We start from the raw sequence: 26923 nt of genomic DNA on the forward strand, positions 1-26923 counted from the left end.
ATCATTGCATTATATACATTATTTAACATCGCAGTATTCTGTATGTGTCTGTCACAAGTCAGTAAGTAGCCTGTAATTCAGGGGTTGTCATTTGTTGCTGTTTGACATATTTGATTTTCATTCACGAATTGAAATAAAAAGTAAGCCATTATTTTTCTTGTTTGAATTGTTTTAAATTTGTTGATGTTTTGTAGACTTTAGTCTACGCAATATGAGCTTTGCTCATTGTTGGAGGCATTATGATATGACATCTAATTTTTACTGTTTTTTGTCATTTTGTGGAGAGTTATTTGTTTGGCAATAATACCACATCTTTTTGTTTAAATTCTTCACACATATATCAAATGTATTTTTTTGGTAGATTCGAAGCAATTTTGCTTATAGCGTCCTACGTGCATGATTTATCAAATGTATTTTTTTGATAGATTCGAAGCGATTTGGCGTATAGCGTCCTTTGTGCTTGATTAAGATCGTAAATGGGTGAGACAGTCTTGCCAATGTTCTGTAAACACACTCCCCCGCCGGTACATATATAAATATATAGGAAAGATTTGACGAAAAAAAATCAACTTTGTTATTTGCAGTTATTTCCCTTTATCTTTTTTTTACAGGGAGACAGATTAATGTAAGGGAAACATACATTTCGGAATTCCTTAGTATTATTGTATCACTGTATTTATATGTGTATGTCATGTACATGATTTTTTTTAAATAAATATGTTTAACATGTTTAAAGTAAATGCATTTTTGATCACTACCAAAAAAAGTGATTTCAAAAAGCGTAGCGATTCTTTTGACTTGTTTCTAGAATTCTCACAAATAGTTTTGTATTTTAAAAGTATATTCATGGGGAATAACATATAAAACCCTGACAGGAGATCATTGGCCATATCAACATTTTGATCAACGATGTCTCCTTTTCTTGATTTATGTTTTATCCTTTGATTTGTATGCATGAGCAGACAATATCTAAAAGACATGCGGACATGGTGAATATAAACATATATGAGTCCTGCATAAACAGAGAATAGAGAAGGTACTTGTACATATATCTACATGTACAGTATACATTTTGTACAATTATCATTATTGAATTTAAAACTGCAAATGTCTGGACTGATATTGTGCAGACATTGTCATTATAAAATTGAATCCAATTCTGTGATACATTTTGTTCATGAATGTATTTAAGGTTTATAGCCCTTTATTCTCGGATAGACAGGGAGTTTTTATTTTTGATTGCCATTGCAATCAAAACAGAAACAAAAGGCCAAATTTAATAATACATGTAGGTTAGGATCCTATAATTTCTTGAATAAAAATAAATATACATGAGGACAATTGAAAGGACATTTTGACATCAGCAGTACATATTGTATAATAAGTCGACAAAAGCAATGGTTGATTCCAGGCTATATATATATATATAATTTTATACTTTAATATGAATACTCAACATACCCACCAACTGTCACTATTTGCGGGACCCATGGAGGCTCCCAAATGAAAAATTGTTAGAGCAATTTTGTCCTCTATTTCAAAGAAAACAAATTAATTTAACAATGGCTATGAACTTGTTAAAGCACGAAGAAGCAAACAAACACATGAGAATATATTTGAAGGCCCCCTTGAAGGTTTTGTAGGACTATAAGAACCATCTTTCATGTAAAACCCCCATGGGCATTTTGAAAAGTTGGTAGGTATTAATACTGTAAATTCTAAAATTATTGTGTGCATTTATTATTGCAATTTTTGAAGAATGAACAAGACGAGGGATAGATTATTTATTGTGATTTCAAGAAGATGTGCATAAAGACATTTGTACCTGGCAGATATTGAAATGCGAGCCGTTATTATTATTGTAATTCTCACTCAGTCGCATTATTCTAATTTATATAATAAAAACCTTACATTAATTTCTGAATTTACAGTACATTTTTTTTTAATATTAGTCCCAATAGGAATAACTATGCCAATTTTATTCCTAATAGTGACCACATTTGCAAAAGTCAGTTGCCTTATCTTCTTCCTAGTATTCTTGGACCTGAACTTGGTGATGTCTGATGTTGTGGTGTCTGGGTGGGTACTGGCTAGTGGTATAATTTCACAGTACACCCGCTTTCTTCTGTTGGCATTTCTCTCAAGGAGATGGCAAAAGTGCCGGGAACATATATCATAGACAGTGTTGCTGATATGGTTGGGGAAAATACCTCATTCAGTCAAAACTATTATTATATCATTTTCACTGCAATTACTCATCTGAGCTTTTCAACCTGGCTTACTACATTAATGTGGAGCAGGATCTGCTTACCCTTCCGGAGCACCTGAGATCACCCCTAGTTTTTGGTGGGGTTCGTGTTGTTTATTCTTTATTTTTCTATGTTGTGTCATGTGTTCTATTGTTTGCCTGTTTTATCCATGGAGTTGTCAGTTTTTTTTTTAGATTCATGAGTTTGGCTATCCCTTTGGTATCTTTCGTCCCTCTTCTTTTCCTAAACTTGCAAGTCATATCAAAATCTGTTCAATCCATCATTAAAAAACTGTGTCAATGTATATTAATATCTATCAAAACTCGTCTGTTATCAATATTGTATGTCCTTCACCTACCTCCTTTTTAGGAGAACTACATCCTTGGTAAAAAGAGAGATAACCTTTGCCCAAAAAGGAAAATTCAAAGCTATCAAGTACTAAAAGCATGACCAAAAAAGACTTTTTGTTAATTTCAACTATTTTGATATATAACAAGATGATGAAAGTGACTGCAATGTGTAGTTTAGGAAAATACCTGTCAAATGTGAGTTTCCCTTTTTCTAAAAATAGATTCCTATAAGCCATATTGACAGAATTTATATTTCAAATATCTTTGTTGTATCAAAAATACCCATCCCGATTTTTTGGTGAAAAAAACAAATACGTTTCAAATAAAATTATATAAAAATTTCTGAAAAATTGTACATTGCGTTTTGAAATGATTTAATGGTGAAATTGGTGAGCATTTGGTTTATTTACACCTGGTTAGCTATAAAAACAAGCTAAAATACAATTAATTTGAGCAAAATTTTGAACATGAAATTGAAATCAGATATCTTTATATGTATACATCATTGTTTGATATAAAAAAATTAATTCAAGTTAATAGGCAAAAAGAGTAAAATTGGTACAATAGGTGATTTTTTAATAAAATCGCATGTTTTTAATAACAAGGCCGTTGTCATGGAAACAAAAACAAAATTTTGCAAAATAATGATTTTTTTTTACTTTGTTAGGGTGGACCTTTAATGTGACCAAATATTTTTAAAATTCATGGTACACCATTTCCAGACAACTTTGATGCTTACAGAGAATAGCTTTTAATAACTTCCGGATCTGAAAATGCAAATACTATTTGCAACATAGCGTTTACCATCTCCCTTTCATAACGGTACAGCTTATCAAAGAATCAAATATTAAGAATTTCTTTTAGCATTTAGTCTTGTTTTGTCGACATTCTTTGACGTACAGGTGTCGTTAAGTGCTAAATTAGTTCTCTGATTTAATGTGCATCAGACTCCTATCATAACAATAACAGTGCAGTGCGGGTTTGAAAAAAAATATATTAATAGTAGTGATGGCTTGTTAGCTAGTTAAACATGCAGTTCAAAGTGATCACAACCTTGCAGTGCTCTACAAAGATACTAGTAAATTCTTACAAAATTTATTGGAAAAATGTGACAAAAAACGCTTATTAATATATATGCTGATTTGTTTACGAAAGTCGGTAAATATGTAACACTTTCATAAGTACTTATTGAAAAGTTGAATACTTTGTTCAGATGAAGGATGGTTGTGTTAATAAACGATTTTAGAATCATGAATTTGGAAACGACAAATATATCATCTTAATATATAATTTTAAATATAATTTCTTTACGTAAAACAAGCTTGATGACGGTTTTCCTCCGTTTCTTGAGTCGTAGACTTAACTACTCAAATTGAATGATTTTCTTAGGATTTCAATGGTACAGGGGTTTGCTTAACTTACCCACTCGTCCAGCAGGAAAATGAGTGTTCGAATCGCACTACCGGAAATGAAAAGGAATATTTCCTATATTTAATAAAACTCAACTTGACTTTCATTTTCAAAATAAAAACTGACTACTTAATATATGTATGTTTGTTTTTAAAACAATTTGTTTATACAATTGCACCCAAATCTCTTGCTCTTTCTCGCTCGGTCTCGGATGCGCTACATCAAGTTATCATTGGTAAATTCAATGATTTTTTGTCAAAGATTAATTACGTTTACTGATTTGCCGAACACATTTTATAAAATAAATTCTAAGGGTTTGAAATTGGACGAAATAAAACTCTGTAATAAGATATTTAGATATTATTTACATTACTATTTCAATGCACATAGTACGTATTTCATTTTTTTTGTACCAATATGACAACATTTCTGTCTCTTATTATGCTGGTAGACATGTGACATTGATTTTCAACACAACTCTCACCGTGAAATTGTATTTTTTTCAATTTGTTTCCATAATTCAATTTACTTTTGAAAAGATACAAAGTGACCTTCAAAAGACGAGTTATAAAAACAAAACAAGTTCTATTTAAATCTTCGATCAATTGGCTTTCATATGATTGTTATATGGCCAGCGTATGACTGTTGGTGCAAATGCAGTTTTCAATTTGACGTTTGTCCTGCTTTTTTATAAGTAAATATAATCCTGGTATCTATGATCAGTTTATTTGCACTATCTTCAACTGTCATTTAAGTAATCAGCACAAGGTTTGCCACATCTGAAACGATTCTTTTAACCAATGAATAAATCAACACATTGATGATGACACTATAAGAAATCATAATTTTAATAAATAAATGCATCACTCAAAAATAACACTATCGGTTATATTTTTGTTGTTTTTTTCCATCTGTCATACCGGCACCTTCTATAATATTTTTAACCAATTCGGTTTTGCTCACTGTTGAAAGTTATTGGTTGACAGATTTATCTCTTTAAACATGTCAAATGGCCGTTTATTTATGCTAATTGTTTTCTGTAGGTTTTTTCTCTCTTTAGCAATTACACGACAAAAAAAATAGTAACAGTGAGTATATATCTATTCGTTTAAAATTGATAATAACATATATTTTTCTCATGTTGAACTTTCAGACTCCATTTGCATTTTATTGATCACAATTTTTATAGAATGATTGTTTAATAAATATACAACAATGTGATTACAAGCTCTAGAATCTAAATTTATTGTTGTCACATGACAACTCTAAATACTTATTACGACAAATAAAAACCGAATGCAGGGGACTGATGTATAATTGAAAAGGAATGGCGCTTCATTGGAATGGTCTAAATATATAGAAAAATTACCTGACAGAAAAATCTGAGGATATCGTTTTAAAATGGTATGATCCAAAATAGATTTGTGTAATACATGTAATTGAAAGAACACATGTTGATCCAGTTATAGAAAAAAACATAGGTGTGAATAAAAGTCAGAAAAATTTAAATGAATATATCAATTTGTGATAATTTGTTTCACTTTTTATGTTTTTATGGGTAAGTCACACTTGTGTTTTGTTTGTGTCTTGAAATTGAGCCACATACTATCTAATTCGATTTAAGTTTAATTTAACACATATGCGTTCTTTCTGAAAACGTAATGTACATGCGCATTATAAATCCAGAAAATTAGCAAGTCAGTAATCCCACTACACAACACATGAAATAGTATAACAATAAATATAAAACAGCTGATACTTGTGTACAGCGTCATCACGTCTTGATGCATTCATTAAAACATTGAATAAACAAAATGAATTCTCTGACTTGTATGACTGTCGCATAAAATTCTTTTATACTGACAATAACATGTGATGAAAACTAGCAGATATAAACACAACAAATGACAAAATAGGTGTACAGCTGTCAACATTTTGTTCTAATCTTAATAAAAAAATAAAAGTAAATAGACAAACAGAGACAAACACAATGGCATAGAGACAAAGCTCACAAGCAAAAATGAAAGAAAGAATTCACAAATGAACATACAGCATAAAAAAATCTACATCATGGAAGACTACATGAAAATCAAAACAAAACACAAATGTTTAACATGAAAGATATATATAGAATAAAGTACGAAGTTGAAGAGCATTGATAACCAAAAGTTCTTAAAAGTTTTGCAAAGTACAGCTAAGGTAATTAATTCCTGAGATAGCAAAGCCTGATCAAATATGTGTTTCCTTCTTCATGTATTTTTTAACAATCTCTACTATAGAGGTATGTCCATTATCTGTTGCAATTTCTAAAGGAGATTTCCCATCGTTTTTATATATCTTTGTATCTGCTTTTTTATCTAACAATAAACGTACAATATCCTGATGTCCTAGTTCGCATGCATACCATAATGGTGTTATTCCATCGTCTTTTGTCATGTTGATGTTAGCATTGTGGTCCAGAAGGCAACGGACTACATTTATCCTACCAATAAAACAAGCTATGTGTAATGGAGAGGAACCAGCTATTACAGCAAAAGCATAATCTACTGACTTGTTTCTGACGTATTCTGTTACACCTGATGGTGTACCCATTATAAGGCTATCAAATACGTTTTGTTTTTCTATTTCCAATGTTATACTTGGATGATTATTTAATGTTCCTGTTATATACTGTTTACTATGGATGCAGATATTGCTGTCAGCATTATTCTTTAACAGTAACTGCGTTATCTCTATGTGTCCATTCAATGCACTGAAATATAAAGCATTACCTCCATCATATGTCTGGGCATTAATGTTTGGTCTATGTTTCTTTAATGGCTGGACAAGACTAGGACTGCTACTGATACTGGTGACATGTAACGTACTAAGTGGTGTATTGTTATATTGATCAGGATTCGTCTCTAACAATAATCTAACTATATCAGTATGTCCTGCATAACTCGCCCAGATGAGAGGACTATAGGTATTATTGTTACATAGATTAACATCAGGATCTCTCTCTAACAGCAACTTTACAATATCAGTATGTCCGTTTTGACTTGCCTGTAACAGAGGACTCAAGCCATCCTTGTCACATAGATTAACATCAGGATTCCTCTCTAACAGAAACTTTACTATAACAGTATGTCCTTCCTGACTAGCCTGTAACAGAGGACTCGAGCCATTCTTGTTACATAGATTAACATCAGGTTTCCTCTCTAACAGTAACTTTACTATATCAGTATGTCCGTTTTGACTAGCCAGTAACAGAGGACTACAGCCATCAATGTCACATAGATTAACATCAGGATTCCTCTCTAACAGCAACCTTACTATATCAGTATGTCCGTTTTGACTTGCCCGTAACAGAGGACTCACGCCATCCTTGTTACATAGATTAACCTCAGGTTTTCTCTCTAACAGTAAGTTTACTATATCAGTATGCCCTTCCTGACTTGCCATGTCCAGTCCACTTACCCTATCATCTCTACATTGATCCACATTCACATTATTACGTAACACCCACTGTACCATATCAGTATAACCATAATAACAAGTAAGTATCAGTGGAGTATTACCTGATCCACAGTCTGTCTTTGGTATCACTGTATCCTTGGTATTGACCAATGATACCTTTTTTGGTTTCTTCAGTTGTTCTAATTTTTCTAATAACTTTTGTCTAAATGATGACACTTTCAAATTAGTGTTATTGAACACAACTGTCACTTTTCCTTCTGACCAGTCCTCTGTTAACCGTTGTAAATATGATTCTAAATGATCATCAGGTATTTCAATAACGAAATCTATGTTACATTTCTTGTCATTTGTTGATTTCTGCCAAATAAAACGTTCATGTACTAAATCACTATCGCCATGTTCTATCAAACATTCAATCATTTTCTGACCGAAATAATGAGCGAGGAAGTCAAACACTTTATCATGTACAGTTCTATAAATTCTATTCTGTCTAAATATAAAAGTACCATCTAGAGTATCAAGTTCTTTTTTTAATTTTGACTTGGATGTACTTCTGTTGATTTCACACGCATCACATGTGTCTTCTATGATTTGTCGTTGTGCATCTGTCATTTTACCCTCGAACCATTTTTCTTCTAGCTGATTATTAAAGAGAACACACAAAGCAAGACCACATATTTTATAGTTCCCTTCGTCCCCATGCTCACTTAATGTGTCTAGTTCACTTCTATAGAAACCAAAAGGACTTTTGAAAAATTCTTTGATGTCCACATTTCTGTTTTTATGATATAAAGAACATAAGAGGGGAAAAAATTCCCTGTTAAAAGAAACATCATCAATATATTGCATGCTTGTAGCAGTATAAATTTTTGCTATATTTTTTTTCTCGTTGGATGTCAGACATAAATCATCTGATACTAAATTACATTCACATGATTTAAAAGGTGATAATATATTAAACTTATCATCCTTGTAGACTTGTAACCTACATGATACAATAATCTTACAACACTTGTCTGCAATAATTGTGTTTATCACAGGTAACAGTTGTTTCCAGTTCTCAATCTGTTGTTGGTTGGCAGTAAAATTTCCACAAATATCATCTACTATGAAGACTGTCTGTTTACCTGGTTGATAGTAATCTCTAATGTCAATTGGAGAGTACACTGGGATTATTTTATACCCTTTTTTCTGGAAAAGAAGTGCTACATGTCTACTGATAAAAGTTTTCCCAACTCCTGACGGGCCAGTTACAGTCAAACAACTGTTGTTTTGTAAACATTTGATGACGTATTGACTGGCTCTTGTAGACACAAACATCTTATCTTTCTTTTCCCAGTCTGCTATTCGTCCTTGTAACTGATCTGGAAAGGTATATATGTGGCGCAAATTCAAATTCAACACTTGACTATTTATCATTTGTATATGAAATATGTAATATCGTTTTGAAACGGACTCTAAATAGGTAATTTTACAAGGTTTTTTTTTGTTATTATATGACCTGTTATGCCTTTTTATACACTACTGGTTTTAATTATTGTTGAAAGCGGGATGGTGGCATGCATTAGTCATGTAAGGGTCATGAAAATACACGACATAGTGATTAGTAATGAACCGTCATACAAAATGTCAAGTATCATTAGCAAAGTTCTTGACGTGGTCGTCCAAAAGTTTCAACCATGCAAGTTTTGATTGATTGATTGGTTGAGAGTTGGTTGTAGACTAAATGCGCCTGTGACACGTTGAGTCACTATCAAGTACATCTTGTTCACAAACTGCAGTGTGTGAATGTATCATAAGACTGCAAATTCCGGTAAATGTCTACGAGCGCACTTTGGTTTAGAAAGTGAAAAAAATCATCAATTCAAAATATAGAACATAGGCATTCTATTCGTATGTTACAATTAGAAGCTATGTCAATAATGTAAACAACTTCAGATAAGATACTTATGAGATTCTAAATTAGCAATCTAGTACTGATTGTATTAGACCTCAGCCATCTGATATTGTATAATTTGTGCATGAACCAACTTATACTGATTATACTTTATTTAAGCCATCTGAATTAATGTATTGAGCACTCTGATTGTATTTTTCTTGTGGAATCTGATCATTTTTTGTACAGTACATGCTCTATACCGATTATACTGTACATAAGCCAGCATAATTTGATTATATTGAACATGAGACGTATGCAACTGCTAATGATTTTTCACTAGAGCCATCTGATACTTATTATATTGAACATGAGCCATCAGGGTTTATTAGATTTATATCATATAAACTTGAAAACTACAATTAGCTTTCGTGAAACCTTTTAGAATTATTGAACCTTAGGTAGCATTTTTCTTATTGTGAAAGGACTGATTGTCAATAGTGTGTGCTGTTTTTTCGCTTGTGTATGTTCGAAGTCATAGAGTTTATAGCTGCACTGTAAAACTTTTTTTTAAAAGTGTGTTTCAGAGGAATGATGTAATGTCTGGTGTGTGTTCATGTTAAACTTGTTTCCCCAATACAAGTTGTGTTTCCCAACTGTGTCATTTGTTGCAGATATTTTTTGTTTGATTGCCTTTTAAAGGGGCACTAGCTGTCAAATTCAAAACATTTTTCCAAACTATCAAAAGTGTGAAATAAACAGTTTACAGAGCATAGGGTCAATAATATGTAGTTTCGTTTCGTGTATTTAAGTCTAGACTTCCTCTTATTAAATATCGAGTTGACCTCAGTTGACCATATAAGCGATGAAAACATAAATATACTAATGATTAGATATAAATAGATTAAGCCAAAACGTGCAGTTGGATTTTTATAGGTCTGTTTAAATTTATTTTATAGATTTAAAATATATGTTTCTCATCGTTTTTACATATAGAAGAAATATTTTTAGTGGGTCGAATCAGTCATCAAATAGGTAACCTTTGTTTCACTTTCATTGTTGACATTCCTTTCCTTTAAATAAACAGTACACGTACAATTCATGCGTTGTACATCTATAGTTACGGGGTTAAATTGAAGTTCACATGAATACGAATTTAATGAGATCGACATATTCAGTTGCAAGTGCCATTCTTATCAATATTATTTAGCTTAATTTTACAAAATTAAACCATCTTGGCTGCTAAAAGAGAGTTATTATTTCACTATTTCACTTTTGTTATTGATTGAACAAAAACAAAATCATACTTTAGATGCTTATACATCTCGTAGCTAGTGCCCATTTAAAGAAGAGTCAGAGTATATGAGATTGAATGAATCGATGTACCATCTAGTATTGTTGGTGACTATTGCTATCCGTTAAATTCGTTCTTTATAAACATTGCAGTTTACCTCTTATATTCTTTGGAACGTGATGGTTTTTGTATGTTTTTACTAATTTCTCTGTTAGCTCTAAGTTTTCCTCTCTTTCTGAAATAAAACAATATTTTTTTCATATGATGTCATGCAATTACATTTGATGTATGCCAATCAATAGCATGATGTTTTCCATTTTAATTATATTAGACATGTATAGTTAATAGCAGATATATAATACTGGTTATATTCTATATACGATATCTGGTACCGACTGTTTTGTACATTGTATACCTGATATGGATCATATTTTACATCAGACATCTGATTCGAACTATATTTTACATTATATACTACTTGTATACACATTGATTGTATTTTCATTTCCATTTCCATTTTCTGTTCTGGTAATAGAAGATACAATTTGGTTGAAATGCACTAGTAATTAACAAATAAAGGGAGATAACTCTGTAATTTGCTATCATTCTAACCAATTTGCTAACCAAGTTATCTGATATTACCAGACAAACACAAACGAAAGACTAATACTTTTTAACTCAGGATGATGGTTAGTATCAAATAGCATGATTAGCTCGGTGGGTTTTTTCTAATCATGTTTTAATTTTTACCTAAATTGCCTGATTCTTACAAAGACTGGCACTTAACATCAGACATCTGATACTGTTTATATTCTTTATCAGATATCAGATACTGTTTATATTATATATGTAGGACTCTAATGTACGATGGAGACGCTAAAGTACGATGGTCACGCTGAAGTGCGATGGTCTGCGCTAAAGTTCGATGCCTCTATACGCTAAAGTGCTATTGTCCGCGAAAGTATAAACGTAATAAACGTACTATGGATTGTGACGTGAACAGTCGTTTATACAAACACAAAAATGAACATGCTGTAAGAAAATTGTAGAATATTTGATTAACAACTTAAAGTGCATAATCCTTTATCTTGTTTCTATTAAAAGCTAACGGCTACATTAAAATCATTGTTTATGTTGCAGTTTACTTTGCTGTCCCTGTTTAAATCGATTTTATTGAAAAGTAAAGTCGGTGAAATAAAGGTACATTTTTTCATGCGTAAATCATAATTTATATTGTCCGCTAAAACATTAGTTTGTATATTTTATTTGTACTCACTGCGAAAAACATGAAAAAGGAGAAAGCTCGGTAATCATTGCATTTCCCTCTCATTTAAATTAATATTTTTTTAAACAAATTAATGTCACACTATAAACGAATTTCGAATTTGTAATTTACAATGACGACTTTTAGGGGGGATGTTCACATTAGTGATAGACTGTGTGAACGGCTGCAAAAAGATTATTTATTAACATCCGTGTTGTTTAAAGTTTTCAGCCCTTTAACATTAATTACCCTTTTGATCCATTTCACTTCAGCGTGATATTTAATCGTACTTAAGCAAACAAACAACCATCGCACTTTAGCGTGATACACAATCGTACTTTAACGTGATACACAATCGTAGTTTAACGTGATACACAATCGTACTTTAACGTGATACACATTCGTACTTTAGCGTGATAAACAATCGTACTTTAGCGTAGACCATCGCACTTTATAGTCCTACATATATACGACATCTATTACTGATTATATTTTCATGAGCCCTCCGATACTGATTATAGTTAACACGGGCTATATATTAATATTATATTTACGCGCGTCATATGAAACTGATCATAAGTATATTAGCCATACAATACCTATTAAATGACCAATGCAAGAGTATTAGTAATAAACAACAGTTATCATACATCTACCCTAAGACAATAACAATCAAAACCGAGAAGTAAACAAAGCCTAAAAAACCAAAGGACATTAACCTCATATAAATAGTTATAAATAATAAACAAGAAACAATATATTCACTGACAAAATATACGGTATAATGGTCTCAACTTTTGTATATGCATTTTAGTATAGATAAAAAAAAAATATGAAGGAATGTACTTTAAAATTTCATTTTTTTTATTTTTATTTAGCAAAAGATCGCACAGATTGAAGAATGAAATTGCATGAACTTTTTTTGGTCTTGGTAAAAATATTTTACAGGTAGACATTAGGAATAAACCAATTTAATTAATCTGCCCAATATGATTTATTTTAACCAATATTGTGACACATATACATGATACAAATGGGATACCTTTACTTGTGTTTCTTTTGATTCGTCGTTTCCAAAAATAAATGGCAACTACTACTGACACTGAGAATAATACAATAGCTCCAGTTATTAAAGCAGCTCTGAAATAATAAAAAAAGAGATTGTAAATACTATATAATTTAGAGTTTAAAAACACCTGTAGTGATTATCTCGTTTTGTTGTAAAAAGCAAGTGCACAATGAGTGAGTTACACATTTTCTTATTCTTAAAGAAATTGTTTCGTGGATGGAAATTGATGAGAATTAAGTTAAATGGCCCCTTTCAGAAAAAAAGCTGTATTATGATGCCAAACGTACTCAAATGAATGTACAACACAAATCTGAAATACATTTCAATGTGACAGGTGAAGTTTTGTAACTCTTAAGTGGAGTGATTCGTCCCAATAATAGATAAACATTATGAACATATGTATCTAAGCATACTCTAATCTATATAGTGCATGTAGTAAGTTTGCACTATGAGAACAAATGCCTTCAATATAAAATTTATCAAATATCGACAAATCAATTATTAAACCAAACAACACATGTTTTGTTTTCATCAATCGTAAAAAACAGTGTACCTTTTAAGTAAATTGATCGAAGACAATAGCAGTTGGTGAGCGATATGAGAAAAAAAATGTCATTAAGTATTATTGTATAGACCCATAACTTTAGAATTATAACTAAAAGAATCAAAAACGAAAGGGAGCTTTCTTTCGTCAAGCCAACCAACAGCACACAGTTTTAGGATAATTGTTTATATGAAGTGAGTGATATCTGTAAAAAGTAAAACGCTGAAGAACCATAACAACCAAACATTAAAAGAATAGATGCTAAATAGAGATTTCCAATAAAATGACATACGTACCTAACTTGAAGTACGCACGTAACGGGACCGATTATTGCTAACCAATTAATTTTGTTAAATACGTTACTCAAGTTTAAACTAAGTATTCCTAAACCATGAAACCCATTCATAATAATTTTTATCAATTTGAAATATTTCTAAGATGATGAAAAACGAAAGAAATCATGATTTTTAAATATCACGTGATTATTGAGATTTTCGCCTAAACTTCACTGAGATATACTTTGCAAAATTTAATGAACCTTTTATTATTTGATATTTGTATTGATTTTGTTTGTCGTTATCAGATAGGTTTTTCCTTTTGATTTTTAATGTTTTATAATATTTAATTTCCGTGGGTATTAATTTATATAGATTATGTTGTAATTTCAGAAAAAAAATGAACTCAAAATGTTAATCAGAACGTGTCTGTGTCTGTTAAAATTGATAATTGGGATTGCATCATACTTTATAAAGTATCATTTCAAACGTCCTCTTCTTCTGCACTTAATCACCTCAAACGAAAATCTTCAAAAAACAAATTCAACAGGGAAAACGTACGTCAACGGGAATTGAATATTTAAAAAAAAACATTAATACATGTCATTTACTTCTTAAAATTTTAATAGTTGACATATACTTTTCTTTCAAATGAAAGTCAACGAACATTAAAAAAAAAAATTGTAGTTGATAATAATGTGTGTGAATAAATGTGTACACCAATTCGTTATATAGATTGTAATTTGGAAGGTGTACTTGATTAGCAATTGATGACTAATAATCTGCATTGACCACTGTAGATAGTAAACTATCAACTTATTTTAGTACATAGTAATTGGCTAAAAATATCCTGTACCCAGGCCAAGTATTTCTTATTAAAAGTGGATGGGAATGTCAATTTACATAGTTGTTACATTTTTGAGACAACTATAATGTCACTTCAGTATTTATGGGAATTTTCTTTTACTCGTATTCATTCAATTAGAAGTACAAAATGAAGTAGATATCGCATATATTGATAGAGTTAACGAAAATTTTAAGTTGTCTCGCTTTGGAGGTATAAAAATATAAAAGTGACAACTTTGCGACAGATCCATTGACAGGATCACCAGTGAAGGTGTTACACGACTGAAATAAACCATTTTGTATTCATAATTATATACTTGTATATTCGATTGACTGGTAGCAGGCTAGCCTCGAATACAAATTCAATTATTTTGATGGACCCCCTGATCGAATGACTTTAAGACTGTACTTTTCGGCTTCTCCACCAAGCATGATGCATTCACGAACAAGAGCAGGTATTGGTTTACTCGTAGAAAGACAAGCTTTTTCTTTAAAGTGGTTACACTTTCTTGTTCCCTAGCTTATGAAAATGCGACTCTTAATTGTCGGGCATGTTTAAAAAGGTATATGTATTTATCATTATAATTAATTTTCTTCATCCTCAATATATATGTAATATTTGTCGCTGGATATAAGACATACATCAGTATCATCATCATCGTAAGTACTATAGCTTGATGCTTAATCTCCGTCGTAAGTACATGTATTATATATAGCTTGAGGCTTCTTCGTCGTAAGTATAACGTGAGGCTTAATTCTTATCTGATATTTTAGCCAGTTTATGTCGAGAACTTATTTTACGCATGCATCTCTATGATACATAGTTTTTATAAACATCCAAGTTAAAGCCAATGGAGATCATAGAAGTATGTTTATCAAATGATCATGTCACAATTAGAACAGATATAAAGGGATTGACTCGTGAGACTGAAACGAAGCATAAAAACAGCTAGCTATAACGAAATGATAGTATTCACAGCTGCTGAACACTATAGTAAAAACAACTACAACTAATAGATAAAGAATAATTATCTCGTTTATTATATTGATCAGCCCTGTCGTACTGTTACACCATTGTCCAAGTACGAATGTTACTGTCCCAAGTCAGACGCTTTTAATACAGTGCTTATCGTTTGTTGTTGTGTTTTCGTAGATTTTTGTTAACATTAATTTGGCTGTTAGTTTTAGTTGTTTTATATTTGTCATTCTGGAGCCTCTTATAGCTGACTATGCTGTATGGGCTTTGCTCATTGTTGAAAGCCCTTCGTTGGACTATAGTTGTTAAAATTTCTGTGTCATTTGGTCTCTTGTGAAGAGTTGTCCCATTGACAATCATACTACACCTTGTTTTTTTGAACAAATTAAGAATAAAAAAATCGTAGACAGTCTAGAAAAGCGAGACCTTTTGTCAGGTCATAAGTACAGAGTATCTGTAGGACCATTAGTAGTCATAAATGTATAGCAGATTTTATGAAGGGCCCATGTGTCCATTAGATTAAACTTTCAAATCACATGCGAGATGCCTAATGTTCACACATTGTTGTTCATGTTGTTTTTAAAAAGTATTTATCAAAGTCAAACGACAATCATTTAAGTGTTCTTTCGTGCAATACAGTTTGTGATTATGGCCGGATCCAAGATATTTGAAAGAGGGTGTAGTTTTCGATAATTGAATTTGTACTGACGAGCGGAGCGTTGCAAAAAAAAAATTGGACAATTATACGCTAAAAATGGTATTGTGGAAAACATGAGATTTTAAAACTCATTTAGCGATCGAAAAGGGGGAGTACGCCCTCTACCTCTGTCTCCTCGGATGCAAGTAGGTATACTTAAACAAAAACCTCGCCCTATAATTTGGTATAGGTAAAGACGAAAAAGTACTTTTGAAAAATATCTCATTGATATGAATTTCTGCCCACATCAAATTATCTTCAATTAAATTATTGAAAAATATTATTTTGTTTTAAAAGTCGAGTACATCTTTTACATTCGGGTGTGTTGGAATCTACTGTAAACTGTTAATCTGTTTAAAACAATAAAAAGGCATCCTTCTCGCTTCGGAATTCGTTATTTTAATATTTGCATGCTAAATTTCGTCTAGGTAGTTTTTAAAATTCATAATTTGAGAAGGACTTACATATGGGACAAATGAAATGACAAGAAATGATGGGTATGTTTGATTTCAAGTTGCTAATTACTTGTTCCATTATATTATTTGTGTCAATACAATCACAAGTTTAAGGACAAAATATTCAAAGAGTAAAAAACATAGTTGGGGTTGATTTTTACTGAAGGTATATTCCAGCAAACAATGCGTGTTCAAAGAGCAAAACATGCATGCAGTGTATGCTCTTCTCCGTCATGCTTCAATGCAGTAGGACGAAATACGTTGAGTTAGGTCGATTATGTCGAGTAAAGTCATTTTATTGGAAATCTCTAATAAGGCTTTGATAGTCTTTGTATATCTGGGGGTAGAAACATTGCCGAACATTGATCACGTCAAATAACAATGCGAATGCAGACTCAGCATACCAGAAATATTTGGGAATATGTTACTTTCGATACTTAAAAGGCCCAACAACGTAGCTGCACGGTAAACTGTTAATTTAGACACATACATATCGTATATATCAACCGATTCGTGATGTTATCCATAAAATTTTCGAAGTGTCACTTATAATCTTTTCTTTTATATTATCCTCAGAATTCATAAGGTTATTTGCAAGGAGCCCATTCCTGTATTTAAAGTCTGTATATTGTGAACATCCAAAAACACAGCTCATCAACTGAGATATGTATACACCATACGATGGAACAAAAGGTTGAGAAATTGGCAACTGGGAAGTTTAGATTGTCCCGTTTGTTATAGATGTAAGAGTGAAGTCCTCCATCTGTATCAATGATGAATAAAGTATCAACATATGAAGCCGTCCTTCCAGTATCAGAAGTATCAATATTATAAATGGAAGTGTTTAAAGACTTTGCCTGGCTACCCAGCCCTTGCACGGTCGGTCCGATACGAAGCATTAATAAAGTCAAGCATTGTATGCGATGTAAGTAATGGCCGAAATATTGAGTTATTCAGCAATAAGACATTATCAATATATATCTATAAGCCAAATTAATGATTTTGCCAGGTATTTTTTCTTTTGTCTTTAAGAAGGTTCTGAATGAATTCTGCTACATACGAGTACAAACACAAATCGACCAGTAGGATTTCCAAATTAACCTTTTGAATACCAACCGTCTGTAGAAATATCAATCCTCCAAACTCAACAACAATATTGTCGATCCAAAAGTCCAGCAGATTGATAGTATCATTTTCAGTATATATTTTCTGGTAGAATCAGTGTGGTTCGTCTCAATATTTCAATGAATAGCAGATGCCGTCTAAAACATTGGTTTTTTTTTGTTTTTTGTTTTTTTTTAATATATTGATATCATAAGTAGTGGACTTATCTAATATGAGATTGATACTTTTTTTCGTATTACTGACAACAAAAGTGTGCACCATCTTATCTTTGCTATGTATTTCTACCAATTATTCTAAGAACAACTGTTTAACCCTTACTACATGGGAATGATATAAAATACCCTTTTAAATCGTAAATTCGTATCATTTTACTGTACTTAGATACTAAGGAACTTAGGTATTTGAAAAAAATATATGGTCCGATTCAATGTCCTGTAGCCGTGGTGTTAAGTGTGATGATGCATATCGCTTCGTGTCTTGAGCATGCAAACTACTAGTATCTAATATTCCGAACTGGTTACAATAACAAAGCCACTAAATAGGAATGTTTTAGCCTAAATCATTCTTCACTTACTAATGATGAAAAAGAAAGATTTTTTTTTATTGATTTTTTCCAATATACATAAATTTAACAACAATATCCTGTCTACGCAACACTTAATTAAAGGACACTGAAGATAATGCTATGTTTATCACATTAAAAAGATCAACTGCAATAAATATAGAGTAAAACTCATTACTTTCAAACTCCCTCGGTAGTATCGTTTTCGCTTCGAGTGCGGGAGGACATTGGTTTGAAAAGTGTATGTGTTGCTTCTCCGCCAAGCAAGCGGGATCAGTGGGTAAGAGCAAATACTGATTGACTCGAAATTAGAATATTGTTTCGGGGCAATGTGTCATGTGTTCCTGCGAAATTTTAACTTGAGAACTAGAACGTTAAAACCCCGGTGCTGGTTCTCTATATAGTTCAAGGTTGGGTAAATATTCATATTACATAAAAATATTAATTTGCCCCTGGATGTTAAGCAGTCATCAATTATTATAACCATCATCCTACTTACATTTCACTTTCAGATAATGTACTGGTACCAGTTGGGACATTGGATTGTGTAGTACTTATCGCTGAAATTAAATAATGTATAACATGCTTACACGAGTCAATAAATATCGGATTCTACATAGTATTTCATCTGGAGTTATGCTTCACAAATGTCAATAAATTTATCATCAAATAAACCTTAAATAATAATTATTTTAAAACAATCCATCCAAAGTATCTATCCTTTCAAGATCTAAAGTAGATATGTGTTTAAGCTCCTCATTCGGCTACACATTTTCACATGTTTAGGTTTGAGCCCTACTGATGAAGGTTCATCCAAAAAAACGCTATTGAACTAGGACATATTTAAAGTCTTATTCTTATTTTTTTATAACATTAACTTTCAGAAAAGATTTTGAAACTTGTCAATTTTACGTAGAATCAAAGCAATAATGTTTGTCTTGACAATTGCAACAAAATAGAGATCATTTCAATGTTAAAGTTTCAAATTCGTCGGCTTTTATCGTTCCTAATGGAGGTAACTCGATAAAAGTGCCTCGGACACATGAAATGTTTAACGTTTGGTTTTCATGTTTACAGCACTGGGTCGATACCTCTTTTGGTCGACATTCAACCCGAAGGTATCATCAGATCAGTAGTTAGTTCCCCGAATGATTCAGAATAAACCTGTCTAAAATAGCCCGTTGATAAATTTGGAAAATGTATGAAACTTATATTTCATTTTCCAATGTTGGTCAATGTTAATGTTATTATACATCCTTGTCTCTCTAATATTCTTCTCAGAACACTCATGGAGAAGTTAAATTCAGAAAAGGGCGTCGGAAGCCTGGAATTTATACTATGATATTTTCAGTTTTAGTAGAACCTTTCACGCGTCAATGCAGCCTCTTTTATTTCACAAAGAACTTCATCGTACTCAAAAAATATTTGATCCCCAATAGCATTACATTTATCAATCATGTTCATTGGGTGACTCTCTCTTCGATTTTAATTTAGAATTTTTTCAATTAACTTTAATTGTCTTGTTTTAAGACGTAATTATTTTTCAAGTATGTTCAAATAAACTTTTGGTGTCTTGTTTTAGACGTCCTTGGGATGTTTCAATGACATAAATTCAACATCTCTATCAACTAACTTTGAGTGTTTTTTTAAACGTCATTCGGTTGATATCTTACTGACATTATAATATTTGAATTTGAAAGACGAATAATTATTTACTATAATGATGTTTATCTATATTTCTTTTTCGTATATAATTATTTGTTCTCATAATTGTCAATACAATATGTATTGAGTTTGTGTACTTACACGTGAAAACGTCTTCTTCCAGAAGAATTTTTCTTTCCCCTATAGTTGCACCATACACACAGGAATACGAAACATTAAGATCATTTTTAGTCAGATTTTTTATAACTAAGGTGTATCCATCATTTATCACCTTTCCGTCATACTTTTTATTGGATGTTTTTGTTTTGACATCTATAAACAATGTCTGTTGTACAGTAGTCCATCTATCCCAACCAGAATATTTGGGACAGCAGTGTGAAACATTGCAAAATAATGTCACATTTTGTCCATATTCTGTAATCTTTTCAACAACAGTCCATTCCAAAACACCTTAAAAAATATAAAAAGAAAAATCACAAAAATACTGAACTTAGAGGAAAATCCAATCAGAAAGTCTATAATCACATGGCAAAATCAAATGACAAAACACATAAAAAACGAATGGACGAGAACTGTCATATTCCTGACTTGGTACAGTCATTTTCAAATGTAAAAAATGGTGGATTAAACCTGGTTTTAGAGCGCTAAACCTTTCACTTTGATGACAGTCTAATCAAATTCCGTTATATTTACAATGATGCGTGAACTAAACAGACATATTAAATAAAATAGTCAAAATATGGGTACAGCCGTCATTAACGTGTTACAATTTTAAAAGAAATAATTTAATAGAACACAAAAACATTGATCTACAAACACATTCACTGATTCGCGTGTACGACGTCAGTAAATTTAATACGTCACATATATTTGTCGTTCAAGGTATATACAACCTATTTTAAAATTTCACAAAGGCAAAACTAAAATCACAGCAGTTTCGGTACTTATACAACTTTGGATTCCAATACGGACACCTTGCATTCCGTCCCGATTTCTAGTTGACGTATATGAATATGTGGATACTGAATTTCCAAAGAAGGGAATATTGATGACGTTGTTTTCTTTTTCTCTATCTAGATTATTTAGTTTTTTATTATCTCATTTTGAATTAGTCATAATTCAACTTTTTCATATGTTAATTTGCTTTTAAAATCAATATTTATTTGTTACAAATTAAGTAAGTTTTATTTATTAAAGTATTAGCTATTTCTTTGTTTATATCCGCACCGTTATAGAAAATATAATATGCATTTACCATGTTAAGACTGAAAATAGCACCAATACAAGTGATAAAAAACTAAAATGAGAGCAGTGTCGATACTTATACATCTTTGGATGTCAAATGTATTGCTTTGAGCGTTCCTGATGAAGGTAAACCCAGAAAAGCGCTTCGGACCCAATAAATTATTAAACGTGTTGTTTTCATTTTTTTGTAGAAGAAATTCGAGTCGATAGACATATTCTAATAACAACGTTTCCAAACAATCTTGAGAACAACGAAACACATATTAAAACATGCAACCAACACACAATTAGCGTATGCCATTAGAACAGTCAGTAGTTTTTGAATTAATTCCCCATTAAATTTACATGGTTTACGTGTATTTTACATTACACATTGATATTGATACAAACAATAATAAACCAGGAAAAAATCATATGGGAACAAGTACTATATTATAATACTGACTATTGTTTTCTTGAAATGTTTGCTATTTACAAAATTTGTTTGATATGTATATGTTACAGGCATTTTTTTTAAATTTAGGCATTTTCTAAAATACCTGCAAGATTCAGTCATTATACAAAATGACTATTTTTTCTATGCATTTTACACTTTTGTCATACATATCTCAATGATATTATTCTTCTACAAATTGCCTGAAACTGAACAGGCAATTTGTGGATTTTTGTTTCATTTTACAAAACGACTAGGTATTTTTAGTCATTTTGTATAATGCCTGTCAAGGTAAGGCATTTTATACCTTAAAATTCAGTCATTTTACAAAATGGCTAAATTTAGAAACTGCCTGTAACATATATATAAACCATTGTGTATATTTGAATATATTCTCAACAATGTCTTTAAGACATGTTAAACACTCAAACATTACAACAATTGTATTTATCAATTGAAATTGATTATCTTAGGAACAGGGCTGATCAAACAGAGTTTGTTAGCAAATTAAAGTATTGACCCTCTTCTTATAAAAAAAATTGAAAACAACACGTTGAATAATTTGTTTCGTCCGACGCGCTTGTCTGTATTTACCTTCATCAGGAACGCTCATATAACATATTCTGGTCATACCTAACCACAAAAAACAATAGCCTTTTCTTCCATTCCTCTGTCAGTATTATACACTTATATATATCAGGGGTTAAGAAATCCACTAGCCCGACGCCCGGGACTACAACATTTAGACCTCGGGCAACCAAAAACTTGTAACCCTAAATGCCCGACGGACTAGTAACAAAAAAATCTTGGCGTTTCTAAAATTGAAAGGGTAAAATCCCCTCATCACTTTTCTATTTTATCCAATCAGATTCAACTACGTCATCCGGGATTCCCAGAATTTGAACTGATTTTGTACAAGTTTTAAAATAGAAAAAATAACTCTGGGTGGATCGTGTACTTTCAATATCGATGTGTCAGTTCAAGGAGTGGTATTGTATATTGCTTATGCAACCTGATTTTACCTCCTTTTGATTAATTTATTGCAATATAAATGTGAATCCCTTTTGACAGAAGAAACCTGACTTTTGTCAGATATAAACTTGAAACATGTTCTTTTACACAAACGTGTATCTGATAAAAAAAACCTCCAATCCTTTTACATACCCACGTATAGCAGTGGTCAAGACTTGTATCATCTCCGGATTCCGTCAACTCATATCACAATTTTCAGTGAATATTCAATTATCGATTAATTGAATATATATATATGCTAATGGAATATTTTTTGCTGATATAATTTTCGAATATCCAATTTGCAAAAATCTACTGTACAATGCCGTGAATGGATAAAAATAGTTTATAGAATTCATTGTTATTGCAGCAAACTCGGAACTTGTAAGGCATACTAGGGCTAGTAGTTCTTCCAACAGGGCTAGTAAAATATTGCAACCAATTAGCCCTCGACTAGTGAGCTATAACAAATTTGTTTAACCCCTGTATATTGTAGAATTTTGGGCCAAAACGTGATGAAAAATTATGTTAATTCAAGTCCACACGAAATATCAAAATATGAAATAAACTTTTACTTACCTCTGCTGTTGTTTTTTATTTGTTCGGGTTGTTGTCTCTTTGACACATTCCCCATTTCCATTCTCAAGTTTATTTTACTTACCTTGTGTAAAAAGACAGTTAATCAGAATCAGCAATGGCAGCAAAAACTTCATATCTCAAAATGTCTGCACTACAAATATATTTAAGGAATAACAGTACTGTAGTTGAAGAGTTGCCCCTGTCAATTGTAGATTTGACGGTCGCAAATGCAGTTTTACTAGCCACACGTAGCGGAGACAGTAAAACGGAGATTTGCGACCGTCAAATCAAAATGGACGGTGGCAACTCTTCAACTGCAGTACTGTTATTCCGATTCTAATGCATTACAAAAGGAAATTATACGATAAAACTGTCTTATTTTGACAAAAATAATCCGCGTAACGTCATGAACGATTATGGTGCAAAGACGTTATGGGTAAACGTGACGTCATACAAATGAAAACTTACAAACTGGAGGTTATTACGTTACCTGTACGCTTCAAATTCGGATAAAATTACATTAAAACGGCAAATTCGAGGTAGGTGTTGTTTTATTTTCGATAATATAGTAGTAATCGAACATTAGTTGATTCAATCATTTCAAAATGGTTGTCCCTCCTTAGTTACGCCTGGTCAACTGTGGATTTGACGGCAACTTTGAGCCAATGAAAAGAATAGTTGCATACAAATTGCATTATAATTTGTTATTGACAGTTAACAGAATGACCTGTACTCCATGATTAAACAGAAGAGCTTACTATCATACTTGCATAAGTATTTAATTTTTTTTCAAAATGTTCAAATAAATTTCAATCAAAATAAATAACATTTGTCTAGCAACTGCAACTAACACACTTATTTTAATTGATTAATTGATCATTTTGAAAAAAATGCTATGATCGGTCGTTGGTAACATTATGTTCATCGGTGGTTATGTGTGGTCAATTTTTAATGCATATTAAATTATAATACTGGTACCTTTGATAACTATTTAATGAACTCAACTTTTTAATCGTTGTAAATATGTACATCGCTGTTTCCTCGAGCTTTCATCACAGTTAACATGAAGGAAAGTTAAGGTCCTGTGTTTTGACCTGATACAAAGTATCGCTAGGAAATCACAGGAAAATGCAATAACTGTTGATAAGGTAATGCGAAATGATATAAGACACGTGAATCGATCATTCAAAAATGTACTTCTTTGTTAGATGGACATTTGAATTTGGATTTAAATGTTTTACCTTTAAACGTTATTTTTAGCCATGCATTCGTATTTAAATCATATAAACAACGACGACTGCCAAACCTGTCAGACGAGTTTCTAAAATTAGATCTTTTTTGAAAAACAACTATGATATTATCTTACAAACAGATCAAACTACGATTTACCATTTCTCCTGTTTTATTTGCTTTGAATTTAGTTAAGATATATAACTAACTAAAACAATGGCATGATGAGTTGATGTATGGCAAATTAGCAGTGACAGTAGTCTGCAATAGTACTCGTTCGTTTATTTTTATATCAAAGGAAACGATGTAAAGTACAGGAAGTACGACCAATGGGGAATCTAGATTTCAAAAGGGAAAATAAAGGCTACCGAAAGTCTTTTCTTTTACACTTAAGACATAATCCTTACCTTCAATAGTTCTTCTTCATTGAAAACAAAACTATTTATATTTTTGACTGACTAATGGCAAGTCGAGGCATTTAAACATACGGGTATTTAATTTGTTCCAGTGTATTTATATCAATTGAGAGGTCTTCAAGTGCATCATTATAATAATGACAGTTTATAGATAATTTGTGATATATTTTTACATACTTCATTTGTTAGTAATATGTCATTGTTTTATTTACAAACTGATGGATATAAGGTATTTTATTTAAAACAGTTATGTAACCAAAAAACAGAAGAGAAAAAAGGGCAATTACAGCGGGTATTATGATAATCGGTGAAAACTCGTGCATTCTGTCATCTTTTAGAAACAACAAAAGGTTAAAACAAATAAAAAGCGTTACATACGGTGCGAATGGTGATCCCCGAGTTGGATGTTTAATTTATGTGCTGTAATGCAGTTGCTTCGTTTTTAACATATCGATATTTTATAATATCTTTTGGATAGTGTGTCGTTGCTTCATATATTATATAACATTTTTGTGTCGTAATCACTGGCCTTTATAATTTACTACATGTATACAAAGAAATCTATATAAAAAAAGAAAGGGAATATCTTTTTTAACCTTTTGCAGCTTATTTTTTTATTAATATTTGTTTAACCTTAAAACTAAGTTGATACAGTTTTGCCTTAAAATGAAACCCATACTTTTTTTCTAAAAAACTCAGTACTACGAGTCAGTTGGTTTAAGGGGCACAAATCCGTTGGTATGATTAGCATTGGTATGATTATCATTGTCTAGTTGAATTGAGTCGTATCAGTTGACCTCTCTGAGTTTATTATATGTTTCTCGACGATAACACATTTTTTTAGCAATGCATCTTTATATGAAACATATAAACAACGATGACAGACACCTGTCAGACGAGTTTCTAAAATTAGATTTTATTTAAAGAATAAAAAATATAGTACGAGTTTCCCCTTTTTATTTTGAATGCATTAAATTTAGTATATAACTTACTAAACCAATGGCATGATGAGTTGCTATATGGCAAGTAAGCAGTGACAGTAGTCTGCAATGGTACTCTTTCGTTCATGTCTATATCAAAGGAAAAGATGTAAAGAACAGGAAATACGACAAATGGTGAATCTATATTGGATGACTTTAAAAACGCAACACTTATTTTGTTGAATTTTTCTTCCTGTGTTGATTGACCATACCGGATTTTTTAAAGCCTCAAGATTTTCTTAAAAGTGAAAGTAGAACCCATAAAATATTTTTTTAGATTTGTTTGTCTCGTGCAACAGTTCTTTTAATCCTTGGCCACACTTAAATCAGTTTAAAATGTCGCCAAGACTGAGGAATAAAAAAATGTATCAGCCCTTAAAAATACTGCAAACAGGAAAACGTGAATGTGTGGCAAACACACAGATTGACCTCAGTAACTCGTCGTACTGTCCTGCCGACGACGATACAGGTAGACGGGATTTGTTTTTGGCCATAAATGACCAAATCAAATTGTAGTGAGAATGCAACGTCAAAATAATTTTGATAACGTAACGTCATTTGCAAGACATGTTCACAACCGCACCGTCAACTACTAATCAAATTATTAAATGTCATTGCGTACAGATGCATGCAATAAATGTTAACCATCAACTGAACTGTAAACAGATCAGCTGAAGAAAAAAAACATTTAACGCCCTAAAGTTTCAAGTTCATAATTGTGAAAACCTATCAGTATGGTTGGTACAAAGGCAAAATCAGAAAGTGTTAAACAGAACCCTAAACATGCCAAACAGAATAGGTTGAACTTTTTAACAATAATTATGGCTTTTGTTACAGACGGTGTTTGTTTAATGGTGACACATTCATTCAAACAAACTGAAAGAATAATCTAGTGTTGCGTTTCTAAAATTTG

General features: G+C 31.6%; 2 protein-coding genes and 1 long non-coding RNA gene across 3 annotated transcripts in view; all 3 read right to left on the reverse strand.

The window, feature by feature from the left end:
• The window catches only part of LOC139496437 (uncharacterized), a 292128-nt gene that overhangs the window by 247555 nt on the left and 17650 nt on the right, over positions 1–26923 (reverse strand). The gene's annotated exons all lie outside the window — the stretch shown is intronic.
• Positions 5092–15068, reverse strand: LOC139495347 (ankyrin-3-like). The gene is made up of 4 exons (XM_071283651.1): positions 15046–15068; positions 12945–13042; positions 10796–10873; positions 5092–8832 (listed from the first exon to the last, which is right to left on the reverse strand). The coding sequence occupies exons 1-4, from the start codon at positions 15066–15068 to the stop codon at positions 6239–6241; spliced, it is 2793 nt and encodes a 930-aa protein (XP_071139752.1). The 3' UTR covers positions 5092–6238.
• LOC139496423 (uncharacterized) lies at positions 18483–25102 on the reverse strand. The gene is made up of 4 exons (XM_071285015.1): positions 25022–25102; positions 23467–23535; positions 20258–20566; positions 18483–19011 (listed from the first exon to the last, which is right to left on the reverse strand). The coding sequence occupies exons 2-4, from the start codon at positions 23516–23518 to the stop codon at positions 18947–18949; spliced, it is 426 nt and encodes a 141-aa protein (XP_071141116.1). The 5' UTR covers positions 23519–23535; positions 25022–25102; the 3' UTR covers positions 18483–18946.

Source organism: Mytilus edulis, chromosome 11, assembly GCF_963676685.1.
Source record: "Mytilus edulis chromosome 11, xbMytEdul2.2, whole genome shotgun sequence".
NCBI classification, from domain to species: domain Eukaryota; kingdom Metazoa; phylum Mollusca; class Bivalvia; order Mytilida; family Mytilidae; genus Mytilus; species Mytilus edulis.

What these genes read in the sequence shown, in the direction of transcription:
- LOC139495347 (XM_071283651.1), bottom strand. Translation starts at nt 15,068, where the DNA reads ATGCTTGGTGGAGAAGCCGAAAA. An exon ending in CTTGGTGGAGAAGCCGAAAA is followed by an intron (nt 13,043 to 15,045) that starts GTACAGTCTTAA and finishes TTATTATTTCAG; the next exon opens with AGCTGCTTTAATAACTGGAG. An exon ending in CAAAAGAAACACAAGTAAAG is followed by an intron (nt 10,874 to 12,944) that starts GTATCCCATTTG and finishes GTTTTATTTCAG; the next exon opens with AAAGAGAGGAAAACTTAGAG.
- LOC139496423 (XM_071285015.1), bottom strand. Translation starts at nt 23,518, where the DNA reads ATGAAGTTTTTGCTGCCATTGCTGATTCTGATTAACTGTCTTTTTACA. An exon ending in TAACTGTCTTTTTACACAAG is followed by an intron (nt 20,567 to 23,466) that starts GTAAGTAAAATA and finishes ATATTTTTTAAG; the next exon opens with GTGTTTTGGAATGGACTGTT. An exon ending in GGAAGAAGACGTTTTCACGT is followed by an intron (nt 19,012 to 20,257) that starts GTAAGTACACAA and finishes ATTTAATTTCAG; the next exon opens with CGATAAGTACTACACAATCC.